This window comes from Colossoma macropomum, unplaced genomic scaffold (genome assembly GCF_904425465.1).
Source record: "Colossoma macropomum unplaced genomic scaffold, Colossoma_macropomum, whole genome shotgun sequence".
Lineage (NCBI taxonomy): Eukaryota > Metazoa > Chordata > Actinopteri > Characiformes > Serrasalmidae > Colossoma > Colossoma macropomum.
Genome location: NW_023494793.1, coordinates 37,096,344 through 37,123,582, shown reverse-complemented (window position 1 = coordinate 37,123,582; position 27,239 = coordinate 37,096,344). Strand labels below are relative to the sequence as shown.

At 36.3% G+C, this 27,239-nt stretch overlaps 2 protein-coding genes across 2 annotated transcripts; both read left to right on the top strand.

Moving 5' to 3' along the window:
* The first annotated feature begins 2,743 nt into the window (after window positions 1-2,743).
* LOC118812965 (tumor necrosis factor receptor superfamily member 14-like) lies at window positions 2,744-5,824 on the top strand. The gene is made up of 6 exons (XM_036578074.1): window positions 2,744-3,126; window positions 3,699-3,779; window positions 4,390-4,515; window positions 4,605-4,760; window positions 5,274-5,358; window positions 5,472-5,824. Exons 1-6 carry the CDS (start codon window positions 3,087-3,089, stop codon window positions 5,617-5,619), a joined length of 636 nt encoding a protein of 211 aa, XP_036433967.1. The 5' UTR covers window positions 2,744-3,086; the 3' UTR covers window positions 5,620-5,824.
* Window positions 5,825-6,535: 711 nt separating this feature from the next.
* cbwd (COBW domain containing) lies at window positions 6,536-25,761 on the top strand. Its single transcript, XM_036579440.1, has 16 exons — window positions 6,536-6,774; window positions 8,112-8,217; window positions 8,778-8,864; window positions 9,254-9,350; window positions 10,332-10,423; window positions 11,469-11,528; window positions 11,704-11,741; window positions 15,767-15,813; window positions 17,763-17,849; window positions 17,996-18,040; window positions 18,516-18,572; window positions 20,721-20,772; window positions 23,379-23,447; window positions 23,670-23,735; window positions 24,096-24,225; window positions 25,000-25,761. The coding sequence occupies exons 2-16, from the start codon at window positions 8,118-8,120 to the stop codon at window positions 25,059-25,061; spliced, it is 1,089 nt and encodes a 362-aa protein (XP_036435333.1). The 5' UTR covers window positions 6,536-6,774; window positions 8,112-8,117; the 3' UTR covers window positions 25,062-25,761.
* The last annotated feature ends 1,478 nt before the right edge of the window (window positions 25,762-27,239 follow it).

Genomic DNA, 27,239 nt, shown 5'->3' with positions numbered 1-27,239 from the left:
GGGAAATCTTAATGCTTCAGTTTACCAACACATTTTGGACAATTGTATGCTTCCATTATTCTATGCTGCCTGTAAGTTTTATATATAGCATCATCTGATTTCTTGACAGATCTGTCTTCTGTACCGATTGTATGTTTCAGTTAAGTAGATTTGAATTTTCAGATTACAGTCAGAAACACAAAAAGAAGAGCTTGAACTTTTGTTCAGCACTGTTGATATCAGTATTATGTGAGCACTACATATTTTTAAAAAAAAATAGGTCTTTGTCAGCTCTTGCTATAAAGACTTTAGTCGTTTTATTGACATTATTACAATTTTTTACATAAAACACTGACCGCTTAACACCCTTACATCCATGAAGATGTGTGTATATGTTTAATGAAGCAGTGTGTCATATTATTCTGGTAATCGATTCTAAATGAAGGCCTCCTAAAGTACACTAGGCTCATTATTTTGTCAGTTTCTAGTTTCCTTCACAAATATTTAGGTAAAGTTAGGTGAAGTTTCTGTTTCCTTAGCAGAGTTATTACAGAGGTAAGAAGAAGATGTGTCTAGATGTTGGTCCTAGATGTAGTGATCTATTATCATGGTCTACAATAAATAAACAGAATTGCTGAAGTAAGTCGTTACTGGACTCTGAAACAGTGGAAATGTTCCATGGAGAAATTAATCACACTCCACTATTTGGCAGGCTGATGGACAGGGTTCGATGGATGCCAGGGGAACAAACACATTATAGACAAATATATGATTCCAATGTTGGGGCAAAAGTTTGGGAAGGCTCTTTCCTGTTCCAGCATGACTGTGCACCTGTGCACAAGGTCCATAAAGACATGGTTTGACAGGTTTGGGATGGAGGAACTCCAGTGGCCTGCACAGAGCCCTGACCTCAACCTCACTAAACACCTTTGGGATGAACTAGAACGTCAATTGTGAGCCGGGCCTTCTCATCCAACATCAGTACCTAACTTCACAAATGCAAATGAATGGGCACAAATTCCCACAAACACACTCCAAAATCTCGTGGAAATGTTCCCAGAAGAGTGTATAGCTGCAAATGTGTCGCTAACTTCAAAAAATGCCCATGGTTTTGGAATGAGATATCCAACAATCATGTGTACGTGTGATGGTCAGGTGTTTACATACTTTTGGCCATTACATAGTTTGCATAGTTAGCTGATTACATTTACATTCACATTTACAGCATTTAGCAGACGCTCTTATCCAGAGTGACTTACAAAAAGTGCTTTGTCTATCTAGAGAAAGTATCTTTGCTAGTTACAAATAGATTAGAGAGAAAGCCAGTTCTGAGCTCAGATACTGCTAGAAACAAAAGCCCATGTTGATACCTAGAGAAAAAGGAACAGAATTAAACATAGCGCAGTGCAATACATTTCAATAAGTGCAGTACAATACATTTCAATAAATAATTAAAGAGGGCATAAATGATTAGAGAGGGCATGTTAAAAAGGAAAAAACCATCGAAATCAAGAATTAAAAAATGAAAAATCATCAATACTCTGCAGTAGGTTTGTCCAAAGAAATGAATATAGGAGGGGCACAGTCTGTGCACGGGCCCAAACACAGCTGCAGTAAACTATAGTGTCACTATAATCAACAACAGGCTTTTCTGCCTAATATATATTTTACTACTAATTTTCAAACGTTCTTGATGGTGCTTTGGTTATAATTTTAAATTCAAACTTTTTGTTAGATTCTGTGAACTATTCATTTGTTTTGTCTTCACGTCACGGTCAGTTAGTCAGAGTCGAGCGAAAGCTGAACTCTGAGAGAAGTCTTATAAAGGTGAACAAAAGCAGAGTTGTAAAGATATAACTACACAGTTGGAATAAACAGTATGGGAGTTATAGGAAAATTGTGAATGAAATTTGATGTCAATGTAAGTTTCATTCAAATTAGCATTTTGTCACTGAAAATATACAATTATATATTATGCAAGTGTAGAAATTATTTTGTTGATGATGTTGACGATCTTTCATAGATATTTATTAAAGTACAAACATTTATTAATTTTGTTGTTTATTTATGCATATTTAATGTAATTTGTGTGTGTTAGTCAAGGGGGTCCTTATGTTTGACCCCACCTATTAAAAAATGTGTTCCATAGTTCATGCGAAGGGCGTGTACCCAGGGCCATCTACTGTGGGTTTGGACGCAGCCTATTTGCTTGATTTTGCCTGATTCCTATACCATGGCCTCATTATACACTGACAGTACTGACTTGCATGTCCAAATCAGGTAAAACCAGGGCAGTCGGACAGGAAAGGACATTTTATTCAGCTATTTGGACACAGCCTCTTCTTCTGTTTCTTCTTCTTCTTCTTTTTCTTATTTTTATATTTAAGTCATACTGTACAATAAAGAACAACAACAATATCACATAAACATAAAGGGGAAAACTAATTCAGCAGTATAAGTACAAGACAAGGGGGCTCTCAATTCAATAAAATTAATAAATACATACACAAAAGAATGAAAAAGGAAAAGGGGTGAGGATTTATATATACATATATCCTGATGAATGAAAGAATTCCAGCTATTTTTGCCCTTTATGAAATATTGTACAAAAAGATCAAGTTCTTATTTAATAAACAAAAACAGTGGAGTGCTTTTCTTTTTTATTTTCTTCTCCTTCTCATCCTGCGTTTTGGCGCCCTCTGCTGGAAGCTGGCTAAATGTATCCAAACAATTTACAACGTCTCCGGTCTAAGCGCCCCACTATGCTCGCCTATAGACCAGATTTCCTTCCTATCATATTCTATTAATTAATTCAGTGTCTTTTAAAAATGGTCAATAATCTATCTCTTCCTTAAAGAGGACAGTCAGAGCCGGGGCCTTTATGTTATGTCTCCTACACTGAAGTCATTCCGCCCCCATTTTCTCAGTGTACGTATTACCCTCCTGTGGACACGCCGAGGTAAACAGACTACACTTTTACTTTCAGATTTGGAGTTGAACAGGCATTGAATTCCGCGGCAGGAGATGGACAAACAAACAAGGAGAAGCCACAAACGGTCGTAAAACTAAGTTAATCTCCCCAGTTGTGTGTGTTATTTGGATTAAGAATGAACAGCTCGGTCCTGAGGTTTGGTTTACTCATATTCGGTAAGCAAATATCTCTTTAAGGATTTGCATAGATTTGCATATAACTTCTGCATGAATGGGTGAGGTTAAACTGTTAAGGACTAAATTCAATTCCAGATATCTAAAACTGACTTCTTACATGGTCAGAATTCATATTCAACATATACTAATTTGTAGAAGACAACACCGTTCTTTTCTCTGTCACATGCTTAGTGCAGATTCCTTAGACTATATTTCAATATTTACGCGAAGTATAAAACACTGTCATGAGATCTGCAAGGCTGAGTTTGTCCCAAGTATCGTAACCAAATTGAGCCCAGCAGATGAACCCCGGGCATGTTCTTAAAATTATAGCCTAAAGGTTCATTTATGTAGCTGTGTGGGACACAGGTGGGCTCCTCAGTCGTGAGACGAGAGTCTACTAGCACTGTTAACGCACCAGCAAACTCTTGATGTTGCATCTCACCCGCAGCTCAGCTTGTTTTTAGGTTGAGCAGAGAGTCATGCAATGTAATGCATGAGTATTGGGCCTATGGGCATGAAATATAATTCAACTGCACACTTTAAAAACTCATTTGTTTGTATCCACACAGGTATTTATATTACTCTCTCATATGGGTGTGGCCCGGCTGAATATGAAGCGTCTGGAGAATGCTGTCCCCTGTGTCCTATAGGTATGGCAAGAGGTATTTTAATAAGTGAATCTGGCAAATTTGGAGACACATACAGTATTGTGCAAAAGGAGCACATTTAAAGAAATAACGTCAAATGAGCCCCTGCTGTTTGGCTTACATTGTTTAAGTAGCTGAAGTAACGTCAAGCAGCAAGTGGCAAAAGTTCAAGACCACGGAGCCCTGCTGGTCACATCCCGTATAAATAACAGTAATGCATGGCCACGGCATATTAACTCATAGGAACGAGATCCTATTGCATGGCCACAACTTAGTAAGGCATAGGAATTAGATAATTAAGTCGTGGCCACGATTTAGTAAGATGTGGCAGTGAGATCATGCCTTATTAAGCTGTGGTCAAGGATTAATTATCTCCTTCCTATGCCTTACCATGGCCGTGCATTAGGATCTTGTTTCATGCCTCGACTTAATTATCATGTCCCCGTCCCTTACTAAGTCGTGGCCATGCATTATTTATATGGGATGTTACCAGCAGGGCTCCATCCAAGACAGTTTATGAAGATGTTTTTTGCTAGTGTATCCTGTCATTTCTCTCTGATTCACTTCTCATCAGTAAATTTTACCTCAGCTCCAAAGCGTCTGTGTTTTGCAGGGACGGTGGTCCTCAGGGACTGCACTAGCCACTCCAACACCACCTGCGTAGCGTGCTCCAGTGGAACATTCATAAGTAAACCCAATGCCTTGCACAAGTGTTTTCAGTGTAAAATCTGTGACAAGGGTAAGATTCTTTAATGTGAGTGTTTATGTGTGTTTTCACATCTTTATTATTATAAACTGGCTGAAGCTTTTTCTAATGTGATATTTTAGAAGAAGGTCTATATGTTTCACTTTCCTGCGCCGCAACAAGTAATACACAGTGTGAGGTTCTGGATGGCTATCACTGTAAGGACTACTCAGGCAGTGAATGCACTTTTGCCATGAAGCACAGACAGTGTGACCCGGGACAAAAAATGAAGGTTCCAGGTGGGTGCTAATGTTTCAGCCTTTTTGCTGTTCAGGGCCAGACTTGGACTGTTATTCAGGCTGGGAATGTAGGTCCAACCTAGGCCACAAGCACACGCACACACACACACACACACACACACTCACACACACACACACACACACACACACACCCTTACGTATAATGTAAATAAAGTATGTATGTATGTTTTTTAGTTATATAATACAAATTTAATTGCAGGTACAGTGATGCTAGTCCTCTACAGCTTCATAGGTTTCAAATAATTTGTAGGAATTGCAAAATTTTGAGGTGGCTCCAGGATGGTTATAATAAAATTAATATCCAGAACAACAACTCTAAAAGTGTCAACAGCAATGGTACAATATTACTGTTGATGTACATTAAGAATTTATCATTAAACACCAATTGTAGTTTAATATTTATCATCTTTTATCATTTTTATCATTAGCAGTTCTTGTTCTTCCCAACGCTCTTGAAGTGCTACAAAAACATCCTTCAGTTTTTATTTACAGGAACTAAAGACGCAGACACTGTGTGTGAGGCTTGTCCACTAGGATATTATTCTCCGCTGGGTGTAAACTGCACCAAATGGACTGAGTAAGTTGACTTTATTATGTAAGCTTAAACTTTAGTTTCATTTGTTTTTCTCTCTTTTATTTCTCTGTAAATATACTTTGCATTTCTAAACTGGCATCAATGTTTTTTTTAAGCTGTTCAGTCAAAGATGAGATCATGGACAAAGAAGGCAGTTCAACAGAGGATGTTCAGTGCAAACTCAAAACGAGAGGGAGATACGGCCTCATAGCAGCTGCAATATTTTTAGTTTTATGGTTAGCTTGTTCATATATCAGACATTAAAACCTAACATAAAAAGAGATTGATCTGATCTAAGTTGATTAAAATGTTGATCTAATATTGATCAGATAACAGTAAAAGAGGTTATGCAATGTCACCTTTTTTGTTTTTTTCAGAAAACATTTTGTTTGTTTGTTTCTGTATTAAGTCTCCAAATATAGTGTGTATATGTACATATATAATCTATTTTGCTACTTTGTCATTTACTTTTGTACATGAAACAATAAAGTGGCCATAATTACTCTTTAAACTGAAATAATCAGTCTTTTTTGTATGAAGATTATAAAAGTTTTTTTTTTATTAAGATTGTTTCAAATAGATCTACTGTGTCACATACATAAGAGACATTTAAAAGCATGTGCTTGCAGGTTATTCTTAATACTGAAGCTCTGGATACAGTACACTTTATTTTGAAGCACTGTATCAAGACTTTTTTACCCACTTTTTGCACCTTATCTATAAAATGATAGGTTAAAGACCAGGGCTAGGTTTAATTTGAAATTTGTTATGAAAGGCAAGGCAAGTTTATTTGTACAGAACCTTTCATTCACACTGGCAATTCAAAGTGTTTCACACGAGCACAGAAAAAGACAAACATTAAATAATGAAGCTTATGAAGTCCTGAGATTTAGCATATATATATATATATATATGTGTGTGTGTGTGTGTGTGTGTGTGTGTGTGTGTGTGTGTGTAGGGAAGAAACAAGTTTCCAAATAACTAGAAGAAATTTGTAATAATTTGTAATAATTTTAAATAAATAGAAAAATTTATAGATTTATAGCTGCTGTTCGTCTTTCTGTCCACCAGGTGTCACTAACATGCAACGCTTTTAAAACTGAGAGTAATGAACTGTTTCCCGATACATTTTTCAAAAACGCTTCAGGGCTTCAGAAAGCTTCGGTTTGTCGTCACTAAAACAAAATGAGATTTAATGTTGAGATTTTTTTTTTTACATTTAGTGAAATACATTAGTAAGTTGTGGTTTTGCAAGAGCACACGCGGTCCTTTCACTCAACAAAACGTAGGAACTGTCAGAAGGAGTCTGTGCGCTACTGGGAACTTTACGTGTGTCACTCCAGCTTCATTGTATCATGTGTGGTTTCCTCATTTATAGAACAGCGTGTTAAAAAGACGATTTAAATAGTAAAGAAAGACGTAAGTTGCTGTTTTTTCGTGTGAAGCATGATGTGGTGTCGTGAAGTCGTGTTTGATTGAGTTCTTATGAGCGAGACTGAAATTGGCTTCCTGTTCTCCAGCTTCTTGTTCGAAATTTCCCGTTCCACCTTAAATAGTGTAGCGGTTACCGTAACTGCTGCGCCATTTAAGGTGGAACCGGACAGTTCGAACCAGTAGCAGGCTTCAGCTTCGCTGGGCATCTTTGGTCGCTTGATCAGTCATGATGAGAGCTGTGACCGGCTGTGTTTCAGGCTAAATCAAATCATTACTACTGTAGATTTAACGTTCACAGTTGCTACCAAACCTGTCATGAGTATCAGGTCAGTCAGTCAGTTAACTCCGAGTTCAACTCTGGAATCTGCTTGACTGTAGACAAACTCTCTCTTTCTTTACAGTGGTGCTGATGGGAACCAGGGGTCACACAGCACAAATATAGCCATTTTATTCTCAATCCAAAACCCCCAATATTTGCCTTCTGATTTTTACATGCAATATTGATAATGGTGAAACACTGGTAAAATAGAAGAATACCTTTTTTTGGGGAACTGTTTTGCCTTACATGACTGAATATAAAAGATAAAGCTAAAAGCTGATCTTAAAACTTTTATAAAACAGTGTCTCTGGCATCAATCAGGCAGCATATGCACAATTATTTCATGTAATAACTTGTTGTGAGGGAGCTTTTAGAGGCATTAAACTCCAAAGACATCAGCATATCACCTCCACTGTGTACTGTACTGACTCTAAGATTCTCTAGAATACAGCATTTCACATCAAATCACTCAGAATTACTCACTATTATTATTATTATTATTATTATTATTACATATTTATTTATTAATGAGCGGAATCCCCGTTTTTGTTCTCTTTTTTGAATCATTTTCGTAAAATAAACACTAAAGCTTGAAAGTGAGAGCTGTGAGCATCAGCAGAGCAGTCCAAGTGCTGAATTAAATTAAACTTGAAAAATAGAAAATAGAAAAATAGGGTCAAGGCGATTGATTGTAATATGCCTAAATAAGAAGAAGTGTTAGATTGCTTACCACCCAAGAATACTTCAGGATAACTTAATGTGTTATTGCTTGAAAATATTCTGAAAAAAAAAAACTAAATCACAGTGTTACTAAGAATGGTAAAGTGCATGGAACTGAATAACTAGTTATTACCTGTCTCTGGGGAAGATTCTCTTAAGCTGTGTTGTCTTGTGAGAAACGTGATTTAAGGCATCAGAAATTCCTCGACTGCTGCTACCCATCACTAATGAGTGGAGCTGCATGTTCGTCCCTTTAAAGTCAGTTTATTTATGTGTTCTGAAGGTCCTGATGGATGAGGAGGATGACTGTCCAGAATTGGTTCCTATTGAGGAAAAGAGCACAACACCTGCAGCCCAAATACCAGTGACCATCATCACAGGATACCTGGGTGAGGTTGAGCATAACAGTACTTTACAGTAGCTTTCCAACAACAAAACTCCCTGTATTAATGAAAATTTAGTCTGATATCGGTGCTTTATGAAAATACTTTTGGTGCATAAGTTCATTTTCATATCAGGTTTTAACTGATCGCATCAGGCTTCAGGGCGTTTGCACACATTTACAGTGAATCAAGTTTTTGCAATCCTCCTAGTCCGCAGTCAAGATGGGAATGATTTTCATGTGTGGACGTATAGTGCGACGTTCAGCTCTTTAAATGGAAGTTCTTGTGCCAGAAAAGTGCTGAAGCTGGTCCTTTCTTATTTGTTGCCAATGCAACAGACTTGGCCACACCAAAGGAATGACTAAAACACTTTTATTTTCGCTGAGTAAAAGTTCAGATGAAGCATGGTATTTCTCTTATTGAAAACCATTTTTAAATGTAAAACCCATTCTTGACTCAACCTGACATTATAAATTTAATATTATGTTGATGTTTTGTTGTATCAAGTCCTAACATTAATTTGATAATTTCCTGTTTTTCTTAAGTATGTGGTTTCTTTTTCACAGGCGCAGGAAAGACAACTCTTTTGAACTACATACTGACGGAGCAGCATAATAAAAGAATAGCAGTCATACTCAATGAATTTGGTGAAGGCAAGTTATCTAACAAATCTATTGAAAAGTAGAGGATTTAGAATTGTTGATTTCTAGACTTAGAGCAGGGCTCAATGAAAGATACTGATTTCATAGTAATTGCCATCTGAATTGCTGTTTTTGTCCAGAAGAGGGCAGCGGAGCCCATACTTTCTTCAAATTGGCATACTCCTTTAGACAAGGTTTTGTTTAGACCTTCAGAGATCTTTGAATGACACAAATCTGCTCTCCATAGTTCATGATTTGCATGTAATCATCTATTCAGTGCTCTGGGTAGTCAATCTTTGCTGTGAACTAGGCATTGCTAGCAGTATTGTTTAACTGTTAATAGTTAATATAATAGTTAATATAATCTAGTTAATATTTCTGACGTGTGTGGTGTTGTACAGGCAGTGCGCTAGAGAAATCTCTGGCAGTGAGTCAGGCAGGAGAGCTGTATGAAGAGTGGCTGGAACTCAGGAACGGCTGCCTGTGCTGCTCAGTGAAGTATGAAGTATTCCACTTAAGACTTATGAATTAAATGATGCAGCACCTTTTTAAATGCTTAGAAACCTGATTTATATGCAGTATATACACTGGCACTCAAAAAGAATTGCTCATGTGTGTGTGCGTGCGTGAGTGTATGTGTGTGTGTGTGTGCGTATACACCGATCAGGCATAACATTCTGACCAAAAAACTCCAGCAGCACTGCTGTGTCTGATCCACTCAGACCAGCACAACACACACTAACACACCGCCACCACGTCAGTTTTACTGCTGTGCTGAGAATGATCCACCACCCAAACAGTACCTGCTCGATGAGGGTCCATGGGGGTCCTGACCACTGAAGAACAGGGTAAAAGGGGTCTAACAAAGTATGCAGAGAAACAGATGGACTACAGTCTGTAACTGTAGAACTACAAAGTGCACCTATATAGTAAGTGGAGCTGATAAAATGGACAATGAGTGTAGAAACAAGGAGGTGGTCATAATGTTATGCCTGATATATATATATATATATATATATATATATATATATATATATATATATATATATATGTAGGTATATGTCTGTACATGTATATATATGTATATATTTGTATATAGGTCCAAATGTTTTGTTTTTTTTGGTCAATGACAATGTATATGCCAAAAATGTCCAAGTACTATTAGTACTAAATAGTAAAAGTACTATGGCTAGCTCTTGAGTTCTTGTGGACTACCAGCCACCTGAACCAGATAATAAATCAGATAATAGGTCTTTCCATGTTGATTTGTTATATTATTTTTTTGTGTGCTCTGACACAGAGGCCTGTGAGAAATGGGTTAAGAATCTCTGTTTTAGTGTACTTTAAATAGCACATATTACTTAAATTAGCTCCTAATACTTACTTACAATGTAACAAGCAAATACTCAAAAATGAAATAAGCTGTATTGTTTATGCATAAACCTATTTTCATTTGGAATTCCATGTGCACATGTGCAGAGATAATGGACTGAAAGCGATTGAAAATCTAATGGAGAAGAAAGGAAAGTTTGACTACATTCTCCTAGAGACAACTGGATTGGCAGATCCTGGTAATTTACACATTTTTACACATTTTAGATTTTATTTATTTAATTAATTAATTATTTATTTTTCCCACATATTTTTAATTTACTTGCTATTTCAGTAAGTTAGCACCCAAAGCCCCTCATCAAGACATGTGCATTTATTCAGAGAAACAAAATAATTGTACCTTTTACATGTATTGTTGTTTATGTTTTAATTTGTTTTATATACTTCTACATCATTCTGGTCCAATTATGTGATTGTTTAGGTCTAAAAAATAACTGCTTATGGCTACAACACAACAAGTAGAGCCAGCTTGTGAGCTCAGAGTAAACCTGTCCCCAACTCATCAGATGGTTGGTGGTTTGATGGAATAGAAATCAATAGGGGAGTCATAGGGGGCAGCACCTCTGCCACACAGACTGAGCAAATGATTGACAGGCGTCTGGGGCCAACGCCTGGCTAGGTCTAGCAGACAATTTACCGTCTGAGGTTGACAGAATGTGCTCAGGCCAGGTCTCTTCTCATTGCTCTGGCTTGTCATTGGCTAAGACAGGCCTGTCACTCTGTGGGGGTCTCGTGGGAATAAGCCCCTCCCTTTTCCAAAAAGGTGGTTGTAGTCTAAATGGGTTATGCATCCAATGTCTTTTTAAGAACATTGCTTTCATTACTAACCTATCAAAAATTTACAGCGCTTTCTTATTCTACCCTGACAGCCTGACAAAAGTCCATTATGTGAACAAGATAGGCCCACATTGTCACATGAATCTGTAAAATAACTTAAACCAGAAAAGTTGAATAGCATGGAAACAAGCAAAACGGAGCTTGTTGTTGAAAAAGTCAAACCACCCATGAAATTCAGTAATGCATTTTAAAGTACACAATACAATAAGCTTCCAGTTTAAGCTTTTCCTTTAAATATTATACTACAAGGAAATGATTTTTGGTTTGCTTATTTCTGTTTTTATTTTACTTCACCCGCAGTGATAACCCAGTACAGTGTTATTATTATGATATTAAAAGTGAAGCAGTGATGTTTGAATTATTTGGTTTTCTTTTTCTCCATATTAGGTGCTGTTGCCTCTATGTTTTGGGTTGATGCTGAATTAGGAAGTGATCTTTATCTGGATGGTAAGAATTTTGCTCCACAAATGAAGGTCAAAATGAAACCTTATTTAGGAACTTTTTGGAATAAACTGAAACATTTTTACATCTTCATCTAGGGGGGCTACACAAATATGCATTTCAGTATACCTGTTACACAAAAGTCTGTCTAATCTATCTGTCTTTTTCATTTCAATTTCAGGCATTATTACTGTTATTGATGCAAAATATGGAATGCAGGTGAGTGAAGCACTATTAATACAAACATGAATTATTTGGAGGTATTGCAACTACAGGATACAGTTACAGGATGGCATTATGAGACAGTATGAGTTAAATCTGAAAAAATACATTTTCTTTAGGGAAAATTTGTATTTAAAAATGTATTTTTAAAAATATGTTTTAGGCCAAAACTGTCATAAAATATTCTCATAGCCATCAGGCAGTGTATTCATAAGCATTGAATGTAATAACTGCTGGAGAGCTTTTAGAGGCATTAAACGCTTTAGACTTCTGGTTAGCATTTCACATTAAACCACTCTGAATGTCGTCGTTTACATCTTTATTGTGCAGACATTGTTAAAAATCAGTGGAATTCACATTTAATATTTACACACACACATGTATGTATGTATGTATGTATGTATATATTTGTTTATTTACTTATTTATTTATTTATAATACAGACAAGCTTGTTTCCAAAAAAGTTGGAACGCTGTGCAAAATAAAAACAAAATGCAATGATGTATCAAAACAGTACAAGGACAACATATCAAACGTTGAAAACGAAAGTTTGTTTTTTATTTTAGTTTTTACAAAAATATACACCATGTTATGTTTTTTTAATTTAATGCTAGTAACACATTTCAAAAAAGTTGTGACTTTTTTTTTTGGCATTTTGTACTACCCTAACCCTTGTTTACAAACATTTGAATTGATTCTCTAGAATTCAAATTACCTGATGGACTACAGCTACTATAAATACTCCCATAAACCTTAACCTGCCATCACAGTTCACATGACTGCGCTTGAGGAGAGTTTTAATGGAGAAATGTTGTGCGCACTGTGTGTTGAGAATACTTCGCACATAATTGACTAGAACTTCCAAGAGCATAAGAACCTCCTAAACATATTTGAATGGAGATACACTCACTCATACATACCTTAAGATGTGCACAGGTACAACTGTAATATTATTTGTCTTCACGCGATATTAAGTTGTCCTAACACGTGCAACAATATGGTCACATTGTGCAGCCGGTAATTGTGAATGATGTTACAGTTTCAATACGATATTTCAAAATTGAAAAAAAAGTATTTTCACAAAGGTTTATTGTCGTTCTCTTCTGAGGGTTTCTTATTTGCCATCTTTGATGCACACAGACTCAAATGACTGGGCTTTTTTTAAAAGTTACTTAGAAACTGTAGGAACCCAGTTTTTAGGGGATTTTCAGAGGGTAATCTCAACCAAACCAGTTGGTGTGGTATGCAGTTAGAGCTCTGTAGAATCAAGACATTTTAAATACATAATGTATCAAAAAAACGAACCAAATCTTGATCTCACAATAAGAATTTTTGCCCAACTTCAAAATAAGTGACAAATGATAGCCTGTTCGGAAAGTTGCCTTGATTCTTGTCTTTTGATTGTGTGAGAAATTTAACAGTCACTGATGAATCATGCAGTTGCACACTGGTGGCTGCAGTGCTCTTTTAAATTAAGGCAGTTTGTGAACGCAACCTTTCGGTATTACTTTAGTCGTATCACCTCTCTTTGTGCCGAAGTTGTGAAGTGTCCATTCTTCAGCGGCCCTCCTCACACCTTGCTTCCTCCAGTGCAGTATTGGAGAAGGACAGTGATAGTGACACCTGAATAATAGTGCGTCATTTAAAGGGTGTCAGACCTGGCAGGTCTCCCCGTTTACGGTCCTACTGGCACCTCGGCCCGTTCAGGCCCTCTGGGGAGCTGAGGGAGGGAGGGGCGGATAGCAACTGAAGAAACTGTGGGAATCAGAGCAGATCACTCTAATGGGCCTGTCACCTTTGCGCCCACCCACACGCTGAAGCCTGATGTGCTCATCAGAAGGGGTGAGGTGTGTGCGTGTGTGAGTGAGTGCAGGCGCATGTGCTCGTGGTAGGATAGGGGTCAAATGAGACCTGATCTCCCCTCCTGCTCCTGGACGTTTTCTGGTTTTATTTCACTGCTGTCATTGAAACTGAATGCTGGTGTCCAGCACTCGATGGACAGGCATGATGGGGTCTCATAGATGACGTCGGCCCTGTCCCCAGGGTCAGTGTTATTACAGATTTAACATAGCCAATGAAATGTCCCCTGTCCTCTACTACACGTCGTCCCAGCCTGAGAGAAAAGCAAGAATAGATTATCTTTTCAATAAGCAAACTGTTTGGAAGTTATCATAGTTTGGTGATTGGACCCCTGCATCAAGTTTGCATCATTCTCTTTTCATTTCAGAGTTGTCACTTTCCTTCATGTGATGGATAAGGCATTTGTCAGGAGCTTAGATTGAAATCACCCAGACTTTTTTATTTAAACTGAGTCATAGAAGTGTGGAAAAGCCTATAGAGATAGGAGCACATCACAATTCTATATAGAACATATTTCCTTTTCAATAAAACTGTGATAGAGGGAAGAGAGGGTCACTAGGGCTGTCAGGATTACTGGATTAAAAGAACTGTCCATTTACCTTTGTAATTCATTTTTTTCATTACAGTATTTTGGAATGTTTGAAAAGCTACAGCTGTGTGCAAAAGTTTGGGCACCCTAGTCAAATGACATGTTTTGTTGATTTAAGTGAAAATAAGTGACACATTCTCTACAGAGAACACACTTCTAGACATTTTAACGCACAAATACTGTTCAGTTTAGCATATTGGGGAAAAAAACATAAATGCGGCCTGGGCAAAAGGTATAACACATTTTATATTAGGGCTGGGCAATGTGACAATAATTGTTATTGTGATAAATCACAGATAAAGTCATGGATATCGACAGCACTTACAAAAACTCTTCCCAGGTTTTGATGTAGTTTGATTTGGCAGTACTTTGTCTGTTCCAACTTATCAGATGTCAAAAATAAATATACGTTGTGTATCGTGAAAATATCTTGAAAGATCACAATATTACATTTTAACATAGTGGCCATTTTATGTTTTATTTTTGTCTTTTTAAAAAACATGTTAAACAAATAGAAGTTGTATGCTAAAGTGTACAGAAAAGTGCCATAATAAAGTTTGTTTTCTGTTGAGGAGACAAGAACTTAATTTTACAAACACATGTAATTTTACCAGAAGGGAGCAATTACTTTTACTTATACTTAGTTAATTACTGTTTACTCAAGTATTTTTTGGCCTTTTCAAAAACAGATTACTTCATTAATCATCAAAATAATCTGTAGATTACTCAATTACATATATAATTAGTTGTGCTAGCCCTTGTTTTCACACACTTGCACATTTACAGCTTAAATTTTATTTAGCTCTGGGGCTACAAAAGAAAAATGTTATTTACAGCTGTTTATCTGGGTAGTTAAGTGTTCATTTGCTCAGAAAAACACTAATATTACATTATATACAAAAGGCATTAATACACCAAGCAGTGATTTTATGTCAATGTGTGTTTAACCATTTCCACAACTCTCCTCATGGGAGCCCAATACTTTGTGTAGGTATCATCCAGTATCTGGTTTGGTTAGTCAAACATTTGTTAAATTAAATCAGGTGTGACAACAAATCTGTTTGATCTGTTTACTGTATTTATCTTTAGTTTATTTTATGCTATTGTGATATAGTCTTTTTACTGGGCTTACTGCCGAAATAAATAGTTTTAAATAATCTGCTTTTGCTTAGTACTGTATATTTTTAAAAATGCTTTTTAAAGGCTTTATAGTTTATCTGTCATAGAACTGGATCTGGAATCTTGAAAGGCTGTGCTTGTTTTTTTCCCAGATTTGTTTTTATTGTTTAAAACAAAGGGATTACTCAAAAAAGGTAGATTACTCAATGACTTATATTATAAATAGAGACAGCCCTGGTGATCACACATGTACTCATTTACAGCTTTCCTCTTCATAACATTTAGATCTAGGACTCAGTCACTTGTTAAGTAATATGTGCAATTTTTGTTGTGTTAATGTACAATTACCATATGAGTATACGTGCATAAAACATATCAAAGCCTTCATTCAGTATACATGTTATACATTCTTTTCCTGTTCTCACCTCTTTTTCCTTTTTTGTCTGTTTTGTAGCACCTTACAGAAGAGAAACCAGAGGGGCTTATTAATGAAGCTGCAAGGTAAAGGCTGTATAATGTTAAAACAGTAGATTGTCCCCTGCTGTATGCAGGCAAGCAAACTCGTCTTGAGAGGAGGTGGTTAAAGGGTGTTTCATATGCAGGTGGATCTCCTTCTGTCTTACCTCACTGATGTGTTACAGGAGCTGCTGTAATCTAGTTCTTGTTTCAATCTAAAAAAAACAATATTTTCAGATGCCCTCTTTATCAGGGTCATGAAGACATTCCTGAGGTCCTGTAATGATTAGAGAGTATTTCAGAGCTGTATTATATTGAATAACAATCCATATATGTCTTTAACTCTTAGAAGTCTAGTTATTGGTGTGGTCTTTCTGTAATATTTCAATGCAATAACACCAGCGTTCAAAAGTCTGTAATCACTTGTCATACTAATAATTGCTGTTCTTTTAATTTGTACAGTGTCGCCTGAAATACTGTAAGCTAGACACCAGAAGGTGTTTCGAGATATTCAGTATTTCAAGTTTTTTTTTAGAAAAATTTAAATCAAAAGTAACTTGCTGTCATTATTCATTTATTGTAATTTCTTTATAAATCATCTGCCGTAAGATTTGATCACCACATAATAGAATCATTTCATGCATTTATCTGCAATAGTTTTTTTTAATTAAAAACAGTGATGCCAAACTTTTAAATTTTCATTTAAAATATCTGAACACTAGTGTATATAAGTACATAATGTATTGCAGAAGTACATTTACCTTATATTATGAGACGTTCAACAGGTTTGGCTTCCAAACGTTTTTCTTTTGGTTTCACTGTCAGAAAATGACAAAACATGGCAAAAACATAAAGGACGGATGTTCCTTTTGCAACACTGTACAATTATGAGTAAGAAAATCAGCTACGATTAAGAAATGGTTAATAGAGAATTACAGCATGTTTATATCATCAGCAATAACTGCAACTTCTAATGGTTAAATGCCCTACCTAAGAAAACAGAAAGAAAATCAAAATCAGGGGACAGTTATCAGTGTTTCACTGTAACACCAGAAGCATTTAGTCTGTTTTGCTTCCCATATCAAGAGATTTTCTTCTTAGATTCTTACACATTTTAACAAGACTGCATTCCATAACAGCTCAGTGATGTCATTTGTAACTGAGTAATTCATAGCAGGCTTTCTTTTTTTTCTGTTTTGACCTTTAACCAGAAAAATGGCAAGCAGTATTTCTCATTATTCACCTATATGGCTGGTTGCTGGAGGCCTGTAAGCATTAAACAGCACTTCTGAGCCGTCTGCCTCACCTGCTGTAGCTGGAGTTGTTGGAAGTTTCTGAGGCATGCTGGAATGCTCACAAGTGTCTGAGACTGTTGTCGTTGCCTCTGTTCTCTGTTTATGTTTTCCTTCTGAACAAAATGGTGCCTCCTTGTGCCATGCCACCCACCCACTGTAAGACAACAGTGAGCCTAACAACAAAGGGTGTGTGTTCTAGACAAACACACTCAGGCTTCTGCACACATTTGTGAACAGAGGTTTGAACAAGGTAATAAAGAGTGTGAAAAGTGGTGCACTTAAGATCTTCCTAGCATTGATCTGCTGTACAGATTGTTTTACTCTCTCTTTCTCTCTCACTCATTCACTCACTCACACAAGGGCTGAACAATTTGTGGAAAAATGTCTGATTGCGATTTTTCTGACCAATATTGGGATTATGATTTAAATGCAGTTATTTCCTATAAATTAAGTTCCAGGCCTGTTTTTTTCCCCAAGAAGACCAGCACATCCTTTTTTTTCAAACATGAGGCTTGAATACTGACTGTAGACAGAAAGTGAGACAGAAAATCTAGGGTAAGATTGAATTGGCTAAGCAAGAAATCCTGCTTTGTGAGACAGAACCCCGATACACACATATTGAAAGATACACATGCAGACACAGGAGAAGCGTACTGCTTTTGAGCTGCTTGTACTGATCCTGGTCTTTCTCTCTTTCAGGCAGATTGCTCTTGCTGATCTAACCATTATAAATAAGACAGATCTGGTTAAAGAAGCTGAACTGAGTGAACTCCGAGACACTGTCAGGTACAAAATCAGAGCTGCACCCCTCACTGTTTTATTTACTACTTCATTTGCGTCTACAGTTGGCTTACTATTAATAATAATCTTAAATTATGACGCCACTGTTAACATGAGAGTGTCTACTGTTCGGTTCACTCTCTGCTTTCCAGATCCATTAATGGCCTTGTCAGAATCCTGGAAACACAGAGGTCCAGGTGAGCGTGTGTAGCAAGTCTACTAGTGACACTTCTTCTGCTTTAAAACTGTAAACATTTAAACCTTCACAAGATGTGTGTCTATGGATTTTTTTTTTATCCTAACCAGTCATTGAAACAACACACACTGTTTTCTGTCCTATCTGTCCTAAATACATCAGGCGTGATATTACACAAGCACCTTTATCCATTTGTCTTTGCTGCTTCTGACTGCTCAGAGAATCAGCTGGCAGAGCTGACACTGTCTTCAGAGCTGAGCAGTCAGTGTTCTTTTAGAGACAGTTACCTGATGAGCTAACTTGAGTATTGTTTCACCCTTTTCGTTTTATTCAACAAGCTATTGTGAAAGGAGTGGCATTGTGCATTAATTTATTCTAGATTCAGTATGGGTTTATTCTTAAACAAGAGGCATAAAGGTGTTTTTATTAAAATAACAATAACATGAATTGCAGTAAAATTATATTTCTCCTTCTAGGGTTGATTTGTCTCAGGTATTAGATCTGCATTCCTTCGACACAAAAGATGGCATAAGGTATGTCTGTTTATAGCTTTATTGATCAAACATGAGCTTGATTTGCTCACTGCTTTTTACTTAACTTTTATTTTATTAAGGATTCTGCAGCACTTTAAGCTGGATGTTAGCAATTACCAGAAATACTGCATACCAGGGTACAGTGTAAATACTGGGGTATTATTTCCTGATACTGCCATATTAGAATGTTGTAATTTGTAAGTCACATGTATCACAGTTAAATTAACTTAAAACAATTTATTTAGTGTTTTTTTATTTAACAGTTTATCATATATACAGATGGTTATTATTTTTAGTAAAAAAATGCATTATTAATCTAGTAAGCATATCTGTTACTTATGACTAGAGGGAAATTCAGCTATTGAGCAGTGAATAGCTCACCTCCATAGTTCACCTGCAGTGGCAGTGTTAGGGCTGTGCAGTATGGAAAAATAACAAAGTAACAATACTATACAACACATCGAATTGTATCACTGCGTACCGAAGTGTACTGTATCTAGGGATGCACCAAATTGTGGGCTGTGGCTGATATGCCAGTATTTTTTATGTAGGTATCTGTCCATGCCTTTACATAAACGTTTATAAAATGTAAAAACCGAGAATGCATAAACCCGGATTCACAAATGTAAAACTCATTTGTATAGTGTTACAAATACAGTCAAAATGTAGCAGACATTTTAGTGCCTAAACATTCTGCTCTTCTGGAGTACAATAAATGTCATCAAATGTCAGACTGAAATACCGGTCATGTCTAAACATCTGTCTCCTATTTTTTAAGCAAATTGCTGATACCAGTATGATTCCAATATGTATACCAAATCGTATCATACTGTTGTATCATGACTAGCATGTTAGCTTTTGGCTAGTGTGATAGCTGAGGGCTAATGTAGTCTTGTAATGAAGTCTTGTAAAGCACAGCTTTGTTTTGTTTAATGTTAAATGCTCTTTTAAACAAAAATCGGAAAATTATTATATTATTAGTATTTGAACTTATTAATGTTTTAATTTACATATTGAAAGTGAGTGTGAATGATCTGCTGTTTTCATATCTTCGTCAGTATAATATTGATTTTGCATTTGAAAACTAAACCTTGAGGCAGACCTTCTTTTTGAGCCTATGTATGTGATTTTTAATTAAACAAAAACTCTTGCAAAATTAATCTGACACCTCTTAAATTATTAAATTATTATTTCAGGCTTTGCAGGGTGACTCGCAGCAGCACACACACATATGTTAGTGGGTTTTTTTTCCTTCTGGCTTAATAATGCTACTTTTAATTTTAACAAAAAAAACTTACATAGTGCAGCTTTAATCTTGTTGCTTTTGTTTTTAACTTGTTGGGGTCTTTTATTCTTCTATGACACTGTGTAAAGCACTTTGGTGCAGCGTGTTAAACATGCTGTAGAAATACATTTTACTTATTTTCTAATAAGTAGCATATATTGTTATAAAAACCACAGAAGCAGTTAAAGATCAGACTGGCTTAAACACTGACATGCAGATGCAGTAGTTTAGCTTGTGTTATCCGCAACAATGGCAAACTCTGGGAGCAAAAGATAGATTACTTGTTCATCCCCACAAAGCAGTCCTTTAATGAGATGACCCGCGTTACAACACAAGACAGTTGCTATATGGTGAGCAGAGTGAAGCGGTGTTAATGTGAATGGGACAGGCCAGCTGCGCTGGATTAAAGCCCTGGCTGCAGAGAAACTCCAGAGAGGGGAGGACTCTTCAGACGCGTGTCCACACACACTGCCTTTCAGCCTCACCATGCCCCATTTGCCCCCTGATGGGCGGCCGCTTGTCTGGGGCGACCCCCCTCCGCTCCGCCTGTGTGGTACTCCCAGCAGAGAGAATAATCCAGAGGGCAACGTTTACCCTCCCGTAGGGGTCATGGACTTGTTTCTTTCTCTCTCTTTCTTACTCTCTCACATTCTACTCTTTTTTCCCCCACAAAAAACTTGCTCTGCTTTCTCTCATCAGCTTGTAGACAGGAGCTAATACAGGCGATTAAATCTCTTTGTAGGGATTTTCCTAAGACTGTACATCTGTAAGAAGGCATTGAGTTTTTGAGGGAATTGAACATCAATCACTGCAGTTGCTTCATATTGAAATGGCCCTGAAATCTGGTGTTTTGTGTTATTCAGGTTGACGGAGAAGCTGCAGCTAGTGAAAACAACACAGCCACATCTCGACAAGGTGAAGTGAGCCTCGTTTTGTGTGAAGATGTTTGCAACACTCTTTAAAATAAAGATGCTAAAGAGGGTTCTTGGGAGCCACTCAGACCGTTCAAAGGAGTTTGAACCATTCATTGATAGATTGTTTAGTCAACTATTCATCTGTTGCATTCCTCCAAATAATCTTTTTAGTGCCTTTATTTTTAAGAGTGCGTTTGAATACTGTGTTTTAGAATGGAAATGAACTTCTACATAGACATTTGAGCCTTAAGACACCCAGTCCTCTGACCTGAATGCCAAATACTACTTCCTTCCTTGGTCTTGTGGGCCATTCACTGCCTTTGAAAAGGGCCATCTGAGGTACTTCAATATTCTTCAGACTTTTTAATGCCCTTGATCAGCAAGTTTCTGAAAAAAAAAACACTTGTTTGCTATGTAAATAACAACGACACAAGAGCAGCCTCTGAGAAATGTTACTGGGTCATTCTACCATTGAGGTGGCAAACGTTGATATGTAATTGAAGTGGAAAAGATAGTATGTTACATTGAACAACATCAGTAAAATTGTAACACCTAACTGTAACTGACAAGCTGTAACACCACTGACTGTAACACCAGTGACAAAATTACTAAAATCTGAGCTTTTCTAAAATAGTCCACGGCCACTTTAGTTCAACAGTCTAATTGTATGCAGAAATGTACAAATACTGTTATTTCACTTTCAAAATCACTTAAAGTTGCATGAGTAAAACCACTTTTAGCAACACCTGAAGCTGTCAGTGTTTGTCAGAAATATCAGAAATACAAAAGGAAATTTCACTAACTGTGAAATAAATTTCTACATATATTTAAATATTTTATTTAAATATTCATATATATTTTTAACATAGGACAGACAATTTTGCTGCTTTTTTACAACTGAAACTGAACAGGCATTACAATTTTTGTGTCACATAAAACTAATACTTCATCTGTGAAGTCACTGCTGTTTTTCATGCACAACATAAAATTGCTATAATAAAAATTCCAAAGAAGAAGTTCTTTTAGGAAAAGAACAAAGAAATACACGTCAACTTTCTGTGGCTTATTCTTACTATTGTGGCTTTAAAGTTGGTATATAGTGTTAGTAGAATGAATCTACCACATAGTCATGTGCAAAAGTTTGTGTGCTTCTGGTTTCTTTTTAATTGCTGAATTAAACATTTCGGTGGGGAGGGGGGACCAAAAAATGTAGCCTATGCAAATGTTAGGGCACATTTAATGTTTTATTTTTTCTAATATGTTAAACTTAACAAATAAATAGAAATTTATAGAATAATTAATTAACAATTATATTTGAATTACCTGGAAGCTTCTCTGAGGTTAATTTAAATGTGTTCATTTAGGTATACCTCCTACTAAAATACATCAATAAGCATATGTAAAATTTTACAAAATATTATGGGGTGTTTTCACTTAGAGAACAGATTTGAGTGAATACATTGCCCTGTCCAAAAAGGGATCTGTGTACTGCATTTAAACTGGAATGTAGCATAAAACATTTGCTGTGTGCCTGTAAAACAATTTCTCTAAATCACTTCAAAGCTCACTTTAGTGTAGACTCTACTGCAGAAGACTGGACTGCAGTTTCAAAGCCACTGACGTTAACCACGGGGAGGGGGGTTTGGCTTTTAAAGTACGGATAATATTCACAACTCAGCTGTGCTTTGCTTCCTCTCTCTGAGCTAGGATTTACTCAAGGTTAAATGTCTTCCATTTCCTTATATCTCCTACCCGCATTCACTCTAGGGGCTAATTGCGGGGGGCGTTGGGGTTGTTTTAGTATTAGCATGGGCTCTCTTTTCCCGCATCTAACCTGACCACCCCCTCCCCTCCCCTCACTGAGACGAGCCCCATTGCTCTTTTCATGCAAACGAGTGCTCTGTTTTCTGTTGTTATTCCAGATGAAAAAAGGAAGTGTGTAACTTCAACACTGTTAAACAATGGTTTAAATGTCTGCGAAGTGGCCTTGTAACGCCTCGGGGAAGTTCACAAGTTTGGGGGTGAAGAGAGACAAGTTGGCCAAGATTTTGTGCTAAAGCTGATACTGAGCTCTTGGGGAAATTAACCTTTTTGACACATTTGGTGATAAGACATTAACTGTGTTTGTGGTACAAGATGAAATCCTATTAATATTTCTCCTGTTAATGTTTTGTTATTGATACAGTTGTATTTGGGAGGAAAAAATAATAAAATTTATTCTTTTTGCATTCTGTCATGTTTTGTTTTATTAAACATTGCTTTTATTTTTGAGTGCTAAGCTTCTGTAACAGTTCTGTGTTTTAAGGTATAATGTCAATGTCATATCAAAACCATGTATCTCTATTGTTTTTTTCCTGCTTTTTTCATCATTTGAGTACAGCAGCTTCCCTTTACTTTGTGTGATCATTTCATGTTTAATTGACCAATAGAAAATGTCCAAAACCATTAACGCTAAGAATCTGCTTTTGTAAAAACAGTTGAAATAGTTCAGACATTCTCAACTATTCCACACGCATCACTTTTAGGCAAATGCATTTTGATTTGGTTTATGGTGGTTTGCTTTTCTGGTTTGTTGTAAAAGTTGGTGTTTGTTCTTGTCATTTACAGAATATACTAACAGTTACATTTGAAGTGCCTGGAAGTGTCTCTGAGGACCATTTAAATGTGTTTATTCAGGTATGAATAACTCCTACTAAAATACATTAGTTAGCATACCTAACAAAACTTTACAAAGCATTAAGGGCCAGTTTCCTGGACAAGAATTAAGCCTGGTCATCTGTTTTTCCTTTCAATGGAAAATCTCCATCTGAAATACTGTGTAGCCCAGGACTAGATTTAATCCCTGTCCTGGAAACCGGCCTTATGATATGCTGACTGTTCTGTCTGTGTTTTTTCTAGAACCTATTATGGGAAAAGATGTTTAACAACAAGGCAGGATTGGCTATGAACGTCATTCGCTTGAAGGTGAGCATTTGTTGCCTTTCTAATAACAACTTGACAACGTATTAGTAAGTTAAAGTAAGTTAAATATTATCCATCTTTAATACCTGACCTGTTAGATTAAAATATGCGTAATGTAAAAATGTACAAATGTATAAGAAACTGCCTTTTTGTGTCTGTGCTTAATAGACTGCTGGAAATTGGTAGCTACAACAGTTAAGTTGTTAAGTCTGATTGCTTCAGAGTAACACTTTCAAACACTGAACATATTTTTACCAGCTTTTTTCACTCTTCTGTCATCGCATTAAACAAGTACACAAAGTATAGAGTGAAATGCTTGATTACATTGATTGCTTAGCACTAATGTGTGCTGTGCTGCGGCAGGGAATTGTGTCTCTCCAGGGGAAGCAGAAGAAGGCCATGCTGCAGGGCGTTCACGAGCTTTACGAGCTGGATGAGACGCCCGAGGCCTGGGCAGATGGTGAGCCTAGGGTCAACCGACTGGTCTTCATCGGTGAGACTTATCTGCCAATACCCATTTTTTATTTGTCCTCCTCATAATCCCAGCTCACTTTTTATTTATTCTCTTCTTAGTTGACCCTCTTCATAGGCCTAGCTCAGTTTTCTAGGATGATTTAGAGCTGGTTTGTGGATTGTCTTTGGCAAAAATGATCAGCCTGTTACGTTTCCATTTTTTTAAAGAACATAATCTTGTTCTTTAAAGGCTTGTGATCATGTGACTTTTTAATTTGCCGTTATGTTGTTTAGTTTTTTTTTAAATAAAGGACCTGTAAGAATTTGTTTTTTACAATATCAGTTATATTGGTTTGTTGACTTTTACAATATTAATTACTTTCAGTAGTCGACATTAAATCAATTTTAAAAGAACTATAAAAAATATTTTTGCCATTATCATCACAGAAGTTTGAACATCCTGGTCAAATGACGTTTTGTTGATTTTCTAGGTAAAAATAAGTCAACACATCCTCTACAGAGAACAACATTAAATATGGCATTTTTCTGCAGATGTTGGTGCACAATTTTCTAGTTATTTGCTAGTTGAGTTAAACATATGGGGGGGGGCAAAACATAAATATAAAATGTGGCATAACGTTTGCACAGTATTTTTTTCCAATATGTTAAATTCAGCAAATAATTAGTAATTATGCATTAAAATGTACAGGTACTTATTTTCACTTGGAAAAAAAATCAACAAAGTGTGTAAATTTATCAGGGGTAATAAAACTATGACCTATAACTATATATGTGTCTGTTCTCTTCTTTTTAGGTCGCAATCTGGATGGAGACATTCTGAAGAAAGAATTTCTTGCGCTGGTCTCAAATGAGTAAAGCCTTCTTAAAGTGGGAGCGCTGACGTAGGATCTGTTTTTCCCTGCATATCTTTATTTAATACAATAATAGGCAAAGTACAGCTGACCCCAGACCTGCACTGTCACTCTGAGGTGCATTTTGACTGTGATGTTCAAATCTGGGTTAGTCTGTGGTGTCAAGCGCAGAACTCTGGAACTGCATTCCAGCATTTGTGCTCAGGACTATCACTGTGGTGTAAAAGCACACAGCTCACAAGAATGGAAAGGGTGCTGTATTAATGAATGGCTGCATTGCAGCAAAGATTACTGATATGTTTAAGATTCTGTTGGCTTTGGATGTGAAATAAAATCTAAACATTACGTTATGCTTACCTCAAATACTGCTGTCTGTCAAACATGCGTACAGCTAGACATCTTACGCCAAGATAAAGAGTCTGCGAGGCAATGGTAGACAGCCTGAACAAAACAAAATTGTTGGATTGATTAATTGTTGGACTGATGAAGAAATTTTAGCTCTGGACATGTGGTTGTAATGTGTATGTTTCAAAGATAACGTGATCCAAACAGTATTAATCACAAATAGACTGTATTTAATTAATAATGTTTGTGTTAGTTTTGTTAATAGTAACATTCACAGTTTGAGTTTGTGAAATTCAGTTCACAATAAAGGACAGTTACATCACAGTAAAATAAACTTAAACCTGAGATGGTGTGATTTGTCTTAACGTGTCACATTTTGTGTTTGCTACAGTGTGCGAGATCTTCAGTTACTTAAAGCACCCACTTAACACCCAGTTATTTAATATCGGAAAGCAAGAGAGGCTCACTTCTGCATGCAGTACTTTTTAAGTATTGCGAACTGAATAAATTGGGGGGAATTTTAAGATATTGACGTTTGCCAAGATCACTTTTCTGTTTATTGCTCAGCTGCAAACTGTGGGTTCATGTTGGTTTTTATGAGATGCCTGTTTGATAGTTGACACAGTTTAGCGTGCTGGTTCGGATATGATTTAGGCTTAAATTCACTTTGTCAGGGAAAACTAGTTAGTTTAGTTTTTGTGAATTTATATTTTTCAAACAAGACTGCATTATTCTCTCCTAATGTCAGTCAGAAAGGTTTATTTACTAAAAGTCAAAATATGTTACTAACACCTTATATTAACACCCTAGTTAAAATTGATTTGTCATCAGTATTAACTGAGATAATATTAGGTGTTAGTTGTTAACACTGTGTTAAAAGCATATGTGTTAATGTTTGAACTAAATAGTCTCATCTGTGTGGCGTCACAACAGTTAAAGAAAACTGTGTGCAGGATATTCAGACACAGGGTATTTCAACTTCGTTCGAGGGTTCACAGCCAGCCTAATCTGTCTTAGTAGTAAATGATCATTTCTTGAATATTAAGTATCCGCTGGGTAAAACGTGAGTCATTCCATGAGATCAGAGCCTTTTCCATGTTAAGAAATCACTGTTTTTCCATAGATTCAATGACACATTGCTATTACCAAAATACTGATTTACCCACGCCACGTTTTTATTTTTGTGTAAAATAATGAGAATTACAGCCCCATCACACTTGTGAGGGGGGTTAATATTTTAATATTCAGACTAAACTGGCTGCCACACTGCCTGCTGTCAAGCTTAGACCTTCTGAAGTTTATTGGATGACTTTTTTGTCAATATCGCAAAATGCAGTCTCCATTTTGTGCTCTGGGCTGGACATGTTTCCAATATTGAATCAAATTTACCAGCTTTTGAACTCTGCTGCTCTTAAGGCTTAAATGATGTCACTTATTGTGACAGTGCATTATTATTATGGATGCATAAGTCAGCATGACAGGGTGGAAAGCAAAACTTAAGGGCAGTGTAAATTATAAAAATTTACCTTAAATTAATTTTTAATGTTACATTTATAAGTACTAAGAATGTGGAAACAAATATGTATTTGAGCATTGCATTGTTTTTGTGTTACTAAAAGTTTTGTTGATATTTGAGAGGAACATATTACTGTCTATAGGGAAATGTAAAAATGCTTGAATTCCTAAAATACTGTTTTGAAAAAACACAATAAAAAGTAAAAATAATTTAAAAATCGTTAACACTAGTTAATCAAGAATTTTGAATTCCTGTTTTAAACCTTTTTTTTAGTAGTAGTCTTGTTGTAACCGATTAGAAGCGAACCCATCCTACTGTATA